This window comes from Arachis duranensis, chromosome 8 (genome assembly GCF_000817695.3).
Source record: "Arachis duranensis cultivar V14167 chromosome 8, aradu.V14167.gnm2.J7QH, whole genome shotgun sequence".
NCBI classification, from domain to species: domain Eukaryota; kingdom Viridiplantae; phylum Streptophyta; class Magnoliopsida; order Fabales; family Fabaceae; genus Arachis; species Arachis duranensis.
In genome coordinates this window covers 39,056,133-39,067,054 of record NC_029779.3, presented here as the reverse complement: position 1 = coordinate 39,067,054, position 10,922 = coordinate 39,056,133, and the positions used below count along the sequence as shown (strand labels likewise).

Genomic DNA, 10,922 nt, shown 5'->3' with positions numbered 1-10,922 from the left:
CCCGATCTGGACTTCTTCAATCTTTCCATCTGGTTAGGGTCTCAATTCCTCCCGAACTTGGACTCCTCCGAGTTCTATGGTATTGACTTCTTTTTCTTTGGCACTTCCTCGCAAGTTCAGGCTTTCGTTATAACATCTTGCCAGTTTTTTATCTCCCCTTACGGTTGCTATTCCTTCGAGTGTAGAAAATTTTATGCAAAGATGAAAAGTTGAAACTATTTCCGTAAATCGGTTTAATGTTTCCCAAACAAAAAGGGTATATGGATATGCTCTCAAGTCTTTTCCCTCAAGACCTATCTTATCAAAAGCTGGTTTGAATATGATATCTGCTGTTGAGCTCCCTTGATCTATTAAGGTTCTGTGGAGGTTTGCGTTAACAAGGATCATTCTGATTACTACTGGATCATCGTGCCCGGGCATCACTCCTGGTGCGTCTTCTTTGGTGAAAACAATTGTGGGTAGGTTGGGTATTTCAACATCTTTGCCGACCTAGTACACTTCTGTTAAGTGCCTCTTCCAGAAAGATTTTGTTATCTCCACTCCAGTGAATCCTCCAACGATCATGTGGACATGCCTTTCAGGAGTTCTTGGGGGTTGGTCTCGCTTGTCCTGGTCGTCATCTCTTTTTCTTTTGCTATGATCATCCACAGCAAGATACCTATCCAAACGGCTTTCTCTGGCCAATTGTTCAATAACATTTTTTAAATCATAGCAATCGTTGCTGGAATTGCCATCTATTTTGTGGTATTCAAAATATTCTGACCAATTTCTACCTTTCTTGCCTTTAATGTGTCTAGGAGGGGTATCTTTTTAGTGTGACATATTTTTCTATATATGTCGACGAGGGAGACTCGTAGTAGGGTACAAGAATGGTATCTTCGAGGGCTTTCCGAGTTGTACTCTTCTTTTTTGTTTGTCTCTTTTTCCTTTTCCAAGAGACTTAGAGCATGCTTGATCTTGTCTTTCTGAATGGAGAATCGGGTAAGAAAACTTCTTACCAAATCGTCGAAGCAGGTGACTGACTTGGGCGGTAAACTGTCGAACTACTTCATTGTCGCCTTGGTTAACGTAATCGGGAAAGCTTTACAGAGAGTTACATCCAACTCATCCGCCAAGTACATGCAACTTTTGAAATTATTTAAATGATGTCTCGGTCGTTCCATCATAGAGATCCATGTCCGAGCTATTAAAATTTCTGAAAACTTGAGCTTGCATGATTTCTTCTATGAATGGATCCTCGCCACCTAAAGGCATTTCTTCTCGATTAGCTCGGGCTCTCCTACCTTTAATGTCGGTTTCTAGCCTCTCAAGTTTCTCCTCCAGTTCTCTTTATCATTGTATCTCCCTTTATTGAGCTCGTTCCGATTCGCGTTGTCGTTCTAACTCATTCTCAAGCTGTTCTAACTGACCTTGATGGCCGTGAACCAGTCTCATGAGCTCAGTAGGATCTCTTTCTCCCGATCCCCCTGATTGATGGACTTCTGAGCTTATTCTTCGTCCTCCTTGACTTACAGGGTGTGTATCTCTAGCAACACCCTTCCCCATGTCGAGCCGGGGAGGTATGACAAGTGCGCGATCGTCGTTAGGTTGTTCTTCCTCATAGCTTCTGAGTCGGAAGCTGTATGTCCATCTTCTGGAATGTCATCCGCCATTGTACAACGTCGATTACCAGGTCCTTAGCAATGACGCCAATGTTTAGAGGGTTACTTGAAACTATGATTTGGGGCTGAACACAAAGCCCAAACTCCTATAGGGTGTATGCGACATCTTCGAGTCCCGAGGTGCCGTCGTTCAATGTCTTGGTGAAGATGGAGGGTGGTACCTGCAAGAAACTTCAATACATAAGTTAGCAAAGGTTTTAGGCATATTTTTAGTAGATTGGAGTTCGAGGAATACCTGAGAATATCATGGTGTTTATAAGTGTAGATGTAGAGTTAATAACTACCTTTAGAGTAGTTCCACCTTTGATGGTGGGTTGGTTATTCCCTTTTGTTAGAGAAGTTGTTGAGATCTCCTTTCTAGATGAGTAGGAGAGGTTGTAGGAGTTTGTTACTTATTTAGGTAAATAAGGCTAGGCCCATATCGCCCTGTCCGACCTCGATAGTGTAGTTTAGAACAATATTTATAGAATGTTGATTGGACTTTATTCATTTTTGTCCTGACTATATTGTCAGAGTATGAACAAATAGTATCCATCACATCCATGTACATATCATCATCCACATTTTTATAATTTTTCCAACAAAAAAAAATGCATTTTTCAATTTATACTTCCTAGTTTTTGGTATTTTAGAATTCTCTGCTAAAAAAAATACTCAACAAGGAATGCAACTATTACAAATTTAGTTATTAAAGAAAACAAATCTATTTACTCGTGCTATTTTTATTTATACTTATTTCACATTAAGGACAAACTACTAAAATAATATTTAAAAATTTATATCGCAGACAAAAATAATCTTAAAACAATAGAAAAAGACAAATATATTTCAAGAAGAATTAAAAATGACAAAAATAACAAAAATGTTTTTTTATAAGCGGTGAACAACTTATATATTTGATTAAAAAATGCAAAAAAACAATTACTTAAAATTACCAAAGTCTAAAGATTATAGTCTCATTTCTTAAATCATACTTATAAAATTCATCAGATTTCAATCTCTAAATTTCTTCTTGAAGATATATATTTAACACATTATTTTTATTGCGTTTTTCATTCTTTTAAAAAATTTTATTCATTAGTAAGTTGTTTTTGTAATATCATTTTAGTAACTTACTTTCAGCTCAACTTTAACTTCCTACCATTCAATGAAGTTGAAATATCCGGATCAAGAGGTTCAGGATTATTTGATGAAGTTGAAATATCCGAATGAAAAGAGATTCTAGATTATTTGATGCAAAAATAAGATTGAATTCAAAATTTTAATTGTTTTCGTTCAATTCAGAAATTGATGAAAAAATCTTTTCTAAAGCTAAATGTCAACTTTAAGATAGAAAATATTAGAATATTTACATTAGCACCAAAAGAAAATACTAAAGATTTAATTTATTTTATTTGTTTAAAAAAAAGTATATTTACTTAAAAAAGTATCACCGGCAGAAGTACATAACTTTAGATTACAGCACGAACAAAATATTTAACTATATAAACAATGAAGTAGAATGGAGCACATCAATGAAATTCTCAACTTTTGTTTTTAATCTTTTTCCCACACTTCCGTTTTCCTTTTTAATTTTTTTCCTTTTCTTTTCTTCTTTTCCTTTTTCATCAATATCCCTTCAAAAATAAGCAGTTGAATAGATTGTCACCAAACAAAAAGAGGATCATGACGGGGTCCAACCTACGAAGACACTCCAACTGTACGGACAAATCTAATACAATTCGTGACATCCTCAATTCCTCATATCTTCATTCCAATTAAAAATCAATGCCCACCACTTATGCCGCTTCAACAGCCAGACGAAAATAGAGACATTATTTAACTTCATCTCCACCTACTTGGGGATCTAGATATCAAAATATCCTCCATGTAACAAACTTCCAAAAATTAAGCCAGCGGTCCCATTACCTTTTAATTTTTTTTCTATCAATTTTTTTTATTGTTTTTGACTAGATATTTAAGACACTCCGGTGCAACCAATATCTCGCCATCTTAAGAATCAAATTAAGTAGTAGTACCCAAGTTGCTTTGCGGCTTCGACTCTGTTCTGACATAGGTGAGACCCCGACTCGCAGGTTGAGATGTATTGCCACTACTAGATGTACCATTGTCAGATTGACCACCAGCATCTCGCTTCCACTGCAAGCTCCGAGCACCCAGTTTAGCCGGAGGCCGAGCTCTAAATGCACCAGGAACGCCTCTTGCAAAAGGAAGTCTGGAAAACCTAGCAGCAGGAAATGGAGATCCCCTAACAACACGTGGCCATGTCATGGTTAAAGATGGTTCTTGGGGTGCAGCACTTTTCTTAACCACCTGCAAATGGGTAGTAACAAACACAGTAATTAAGCAACATTGTCTTAAGCTTAAAAGCTACAACATTTGCATACATTAATTGATGCGTACTTCCACATTAGGCCACAAAGTTACTTCATCCAAACACGTTTAGTATTATCTAACAATGCAAGTATCAAACCCAAGGTAATAACTAAAAATGACCAGGACGAGATACTAAGTTACAAAACTAACCAAGTTCATTGTCTAAAATCTAAGTACATGTACCCAAGTATATTAATAGTTGCTATAGCATTTTTCATCTCTAAAATGGAAAGGAATTAAAAGGAGAAAAATGCCTGGAGCAAAGTAAATTTCACGAGGGGGGAAAGCCCTATGAATCAGATGAATACATTATCAAGCTGTTTCAATACCTTGAGAATCCGGGACAAGTAAGAAGTGCCATCGAGAGATAATGCACTCTCTGCCGCTTCTTTACGCATGAACTCAACATAAGCAGCCCTGCTCAAGTAATGGGGAATCAATGTAAAGTACAAAGTGTAGTTATACTGAACATTTGATATCCAAATGTGCCAAACAAACTTGAAACATCTTACCCTTTTGGCTGCCCTGTTGCTGCATCAGTAAGTATAACCACTTTTAACACCTCCCCGAATTTATTAAAATGACGGGACAAACCATCTTTGGTGGCAGCAAAATGAACCTGTGATAATCAACAAAAGGAAATTTCAGAAACAAAAATAAATCCAACCAAAAGCTTCCTCTCCTCCACCAAGAAAATAAGAGTTCAGAGTTATTACATTGCTAATGAAAATGGTTCTGGAATCAGCATCTTCTGAAGGACGACCAGAAGCACTCAAACCTACAAACACAATATGCAATCAATCATACTCTTTAATGCATAAATACTTTGTTTGGGTCACATATACATAATGTATACATATATAAATATATGCACCAAATATTACCACCTTAAGAGTTCTTTTCTTTGTAACCAATATTTTGAACTACAAGATGAGGTTTTCATTCTATTTACATGGGGATGAGACCAATTGTCATATCTAAAATCTTAAAAAATTATAATTATTACAAATGTTTTCTTAAGAGTATCATAAATTATATATAGATTTGGGTCATTTTTTGGAATAAAAAGAATTTCATTAGGATGAGAACAGTAATACGAGATTGGTACAAGAGTTTCCTAGTACAAAAGCAAAGCAAAGGAAGATTTCATTATAAAGATTTGGATCATTTGATGTGTTATATTGCAGTATGGCATCATTTGAACTATGTAGCTGACTCTGACTCCACCTAGTAGGATAAGGCATATGTCTTCGTTGTTATATTATAAATGTTTCAGTCGGATATATAAATATAATGTTTTATTTGATGCATCATGTTCCACCGTTATATTACATTTACAATTTATTAAAATTGTTTTTATGTATCATATCATATAAAGCAATTGTATCACACTACAGTAGCCTTCAAGCAAAATTATTTCATTCCACTTGGAAGAAAGAATTGTTCCATCAAAGTTTAGAACATACCTGAAGAAAATTGTGCCTTGTTGGATTCTTTCTGAACATCAGGAGCAGCATTTACCTGTTAAATCACATAATATCAATGAAAATGATCTCAAATTGAAAGCTTTAAGCATAATGTTAATTGATTAACAGAGAAGTCTATGCATGTATGTGTGAGCAACCCACATTTCCATTACTAGTTTTCAGAGTGCTAGCATTTTCCTTCACTAGTCGCAAGCCAGTTCTGGGAGCTCCTATTTTACTGTCCATGGTATTATAACCATCTATTTCTTTAACCTCCCTTGGTTCATGATAGTGCGGTGGCTTCCACGTATTTACATTAACAGATATATTCACAATCTTATGTGAAGTGTTAGGTGCACCAGAAACTTGCTCCTGCTCTCTATTGCATTTTAGGCGCAAGCCATCTTCCGCATTTTTGGCAACACTATACTGCAACATTAATGAATCATTGCCCCTGTTCCGAGAAGCTCCAGTCACCTTATGACCCATAACATTCACATCATCAAACCCTTCATTATCCGAAGTTGAATCATAAGGAAAACCAGTTTCACGTTCCACCATAGTCTCATTTGACTGTCCAACGTAATCAGAAGTTCGAAGAAATAGTGATTGGTCATGTTCCTGATTTTGATAATTATCTTCTGGTGGATTGTTGTCATCTGATGGATCCATCCCACGACCTAGTCGATCGAATACACTACGAGAGGATCTGTATTTTATCACGTCTTCTGCAGCATCTGCCACAGCTTTAAGTACTGGTGCCATTGGATTTGCAACCTTGGATGCAGACTGTATCCGCTGGGGACGTTCCACCAATGATGTCTCGCCAATTGATGTCGAAACAACAGAACGAAGTCGTTTCAATGATGGTTCTACTGATGAGCCCAAACTGGAAGGCCTAGAAGTGGCAACAGCATCTCGCACAGCAAACTGAAGCAGCCGACGAGGAGCAGCAATATTCATTTGGGATCCTGCATCTCTCTGTCAAGGTTACTTTGTCAGACGTTTGAAAGCAAAGGATCAAGAGATACTCTTGTTTACAAGAAGAGAGATGATACAATCCTCCTATTTAGTGTGCCTAAATATCTCCCTAATTTAATATCTTACATTTATTCTTCATCTTTGCATGATGTGTAAATTACAACACGTCATTCAGAGTGGAGTTTTAATCACGATGGTAGTAAGGCAACCATTACGAGACTATATCAATACATCAAAATATAATACCAAGACGTTGGGGAAAAAATAATGGTAACAAGAAAATAGCATACACTACTAGTAATTTTATCTGCATAGGGATTTCTTTACACTTACTAGGTAATGGAAAGAGGCATAAGAATCCATGATACAAGAATGCAGATAAAAATTCAGGGCTCAAAATTGAATGCAATTTATATATGCAATTTGCAAACATATCAAGCAATCATGAAAATTACTATAGCAGCTCAAACCTTTGTCCACTGAGGTTCATCAGCTCGGCCCCTTTTCTTCTGAACTGGAGATTTAGGAGACAGTGACCTTTCACCACGATGTATCCTAGATTGTGATTTATCCTCCACATGGGTAGTGTCAACAACACAGCTGCGAATGGGAGGTGGTTCTGCTTCACCCCTGACCAATCCTTTCCAATCTTTGTTATGCCGACTTCTAGATAACTTATCAGACTTCCCTCTTTCCAACTCTTCAGATTGGACCTCTGATGTGAGCTTTTTCTTAGAAGCCTCATTCAGCAATTCTTTTGGTTGTACATATGAGCCTAAATGCAACTCTAGATGATCCCACAACCTGTTACCATAATGAATACATATACAAAGAATAATGGGGTGTAAATACCATACTGGTTTAAATGAAATAATCTTAAAACTTATCAATCAAATTGGAGACGGAACTCAAATTACCAAGATACAAAAGAATCACTGTCATCCCCCAAAAAAACATTTAACTCATTCCTTGCTTCATCTTTCTTCCTTCCATTCCTCAATAACACGATAACATATTCCTGCCATTGCATAAGAACTTTAGTTTACTCAATAAAATCAAATGACTTTGATGAAATATTTATAACTTCATATTCATTTGTCTTTACTCACTAGTTAATAACTCCAATTACAACATTATACTACTTATATAATAAAATTTAAAGAGAATAAGTAAATAAATAAAGGAAACCATTCTTATCATTCAACTACTACTAATAATTATAATAGTAACAATCATATGTGGATTACATATAACCAAAACATTGCCCAAAAATAAATATATGGAAGAAACAGTTGAAGACATTCAATCTGAATTACACATTATAATTCAGCAAGTCAGCCTCTATACAATAACAAAAATTATGTCTTATCCCACTACATGATGGTCTAATAAAAACCAATACCAAAATCCATTTGAAATAAATTATTTTTAATGGATTCCCCCAAAAATATAAAATAAAATATCCTGGTCTTCCTCTACCATATTTAATCTAACTGTCTTCCAATTTCCATTTTTCATATGTTTTTCTAAGTGGTGGCTCCATTTGTCTTAAACTGACATGAAGAAAACCACCTTAGGTAAGTTTCACTCGTCTCCTCATCTATCATCTGGTGCTACTATACCTTGATCTCAACTACTTATGTTTCTAATCTTATCTTCCCCTACATGTTCACACATCCAGCTTAACATTCTCACCTCTATTAAAACTATTATTTGCTCTTGTTGGTATTACATTGCAAAACATTCACTGTCTAGTAACATCTATGTTTGAGTTGAGATGTAGTTTATATTTACATTGCAAAACATTCACTGTCCAGCTTACATTATAAACGTTATCTAATTACACAGTTTCATGTCATCTCCAAACAACTATCCAGCCTTCTTATAATATGGAAAACTGACAAGAACACAAACAAACATCCAAATAATGGTTCTAAATCAGGTTGACCCTGACTATCCATGCAAGGTAATGACCACTACAATCTTCAATCTGGAAGGTGATGATCACTAATCAGGAAAACTAAACAAAAATCAAGTACTATCACCAAGATTTGGACACTAGATAAACCCACAGCCTATCCTTGCATGCAGGCATTTCAGTACATTCTAGAAGGAAAAACTTACAAACAAACTAGTGCTTAAGTTGAATATTCCTCTGAAATTTGAAGTATTAGCACAGAAGGAGGTGATTGTTTAAAGTTGTTACTTATAAACTATAGGACACAGATTCAAATGCTCAAGACAGCCTCTCTGCTTGTACGGTTAGGCTCAGTACATCAACAGTTCCCATTCCCCAAATTGCACCAGGTGCAAGCCTTGACTCTCGAGAACCTTTTTTCAGAAATGATTCCCTAAAATAAACATTGCTCATATACTAAACCTTCTTATTCATCATAAGTCTTCTATCCATGCCAAAGGTAAACTTTCACAAAGTTGTCAATAATTTTCAAACTAGAACTCTAGCATCATGTTTCAACACTGCATATTTACCGTGTATAATTGCAGAGTCATGCTATATGTGCATATGAATACACCTGCCACATATCAGAAGAAGCCTACATATGCAGCATGTGCAACACAGTTCCACCCAATAATAACAAAGTCAAAAACTAGCGCAGCACAAAAGAAATTAGTATGCATTAGAACCTGCAACAGGCATTCAATCAGAGGACAGATAGCCTTCGATTCTATTACCAGAAGTGGCCTCTAATTAAAATTTATATTTCTACTACTAAATTCATAGAATTCTAAACCTTATATGCACATTTTACTGGGAATTTCAATAGAAACTCTTCTCCAATTCATCCAACTGAACTCATTCCACGTCAGAATATTCAGAAACTGACGCACTTGACTCATCAAAGAGAAAACCAAAGCATCCAACACATCAGTTACCAAATGTAGAACATTTGAAATTACACTCGGACTTCGCTTCCAAATACAAAATATCTGGAAAACGCACACCACATTATTCAGAAATGGTGTCGAATTAGGTCGTACCACTAGAGTGTCATCAGTGTACTCCCCCATGAACTCCTTAAGCTTCTCCTTCACACTCTCCTTCAGCTTCGCCGCACCATCGGCGGTGAAATTCGCCTTGAAAGCACGATCCCCATCCCGATCAACGCTCCCCATCTCCAATCCCCGAACAAAAAGAAAACCCTAACGAAGAGAGTGAGTCTTAGTCTCTCTTTCTCTCCCTATATATATGAACCAAAATTGCGATGTTCTCAAAACCCTAACAAACTCTTTATCGGGGCTTATCGAAATCTGCGGGAAGAACTCAGAACCAGGGTAGAGTATGGCGAAGAGAGGCAGTATTTCTCGGGAAAGTGTGGGGAAATTTTGGCGCAGTCATGGAAAATCTCTCACCGGTAGCGAGAGAATACCAAGATAGAAGAGAGAAGAAAAAAAGAAAGAAGAAAGGTAGCAGGGAACCTAATATATACTCTCTCAGTCGGTTAAGTGCAGTGATACCCCAAAGATGGCGCAAAGGAAAGGAGAGAAAGAGGTTTGTTTTCTTCGCTATTGTTGGGGTGTAAAGTGGGTAATATGCGTAGTCATTTGCCGTTAATGGAATCACGAAAAAAAAAAAAATTACGTTAACGGGCTTAATGCATATTTACTGCTAATATTTTCGTCAGAAATTAATATTTATATATTTTTTGTGTGGATTGTTTTTTCTATCTTTATTTTGTAGTGTGAAATACAAATGTTTTATTATTTTATCACTTCTTATTAATCACTTTCAATATAAAAATAAAAAATTATATAAAAGTAGTACATAAAATCTTCCCCTATTTACATTATCTTTCCTAATCAATCGTTAACCTGCCGTTAAAACATTTAAAAAATATATACTTAATAAAAATTACTCATTTAAAATTATATAATTGATCTTTACACTATTACATAATTTTTCATTAGGGTTAAGTACGATTTTGATTCTTAAAGTATAGATTGAAATTTTTTTCGTTCCTAATCTTTTTTTGCATACAAAATTATCCCTAAAGTTTAACTTGATTTTAAATCATCCTTCGAACCAAAATACCCTTCTCCTTCTTTAACAAAATACTTAGTTTCTATTCTTCTTTTTCATCACAGCAATATCTTTTCTTTTTCTTTTTCTTCTTCTTCAACAATAACAACAATGAAGCAGAAACAATATAATAAACATAAAAAAATAGAAACAAAAATAGAAGCAGAATCAGAAACATCAAAAATAGAAGTAGAAGCAGAAGCATAAGAAACAAAAAAAATAGAAGAACAATAGATTAACAAAATTAAAAACAGAATCAGAATTGAAAACAATATGATTAACAATTAACAAAATCATAATAACAAAATCAGAATAAAAAAATAATGTGATTAATAAAATCAGAAACAGAAGCAGAATTGGAACCCTAAGACGGAGCAGCTGGGTGGAGTAGTCGCCGTC

At 35.5% G+C, this 10,922-nt stretch overlaps 1 protein-coding gene across 1 annotated transcript; it reads right to left on the bottom strand.

Annotated features, from left to right (window-relative positions):
• Positions 1 to 3,031: 3,031 nt before the first annotated feature.
• LOC107462669 (uncharacterized) lies at positions 3,032 to 10,017 on the bottom strand. Its single transcript, XM_016081295.3, has 9 exons — positions 9,485 to 10,017; positions 7,402 to 7,502; positions 6,955 to 7,288; positions 5,666 to 6,484; positions 5,504 to 5,558; positions 4,754 to 4,815; positions 4,550 to 4,656; positions 4,367 to 4,454; positions 3,032 to 3,974 (listed from the first exon to the last, which is right to left on the bottom strand). Exons 1-9 carry the CDS (start codon positions 9,617 to 9,619, stop codon positions 3,666 to 3,668), a joined length of 2,010 nt encoding a protein of 669 aa, XP_015936781.1. The 5' UTR covers positions 9,620 to 10,017; the 3' UTR covers positions 3,032 to 3,665.
• Positions 10,018 to 10,922: the final 905 nt, after the last annotated feature.

What these genes read in the sequence shown, in the direction of transcription:
- LOC107462669 (XM_016081295.3), bottom strand. Translation starts at nt 9,619, where the DNA reads ATGGGGAGCGTTGATCGGGATGGGGATCGTGCTTTCAAGGCGAATTTC. An exon ending in ATGAACCTCAGTGGACAAAG is followed by an intron (nt 6,485 to 6,954) that starts GTTTGAGCTGCT and finishes TAACCTTGACAG; the next exon opens with AGAGATGCAGGATCCCAAAT. An exon ending in TGAAAACTAGTAATGGAAAT is followed by an intron (nt 5,559 to 5,665) that starts GTGGGTTGCTCA and finishes GTGATTTAACAG; the next exon opens with GTAAATGCTGCTCCTGATGT.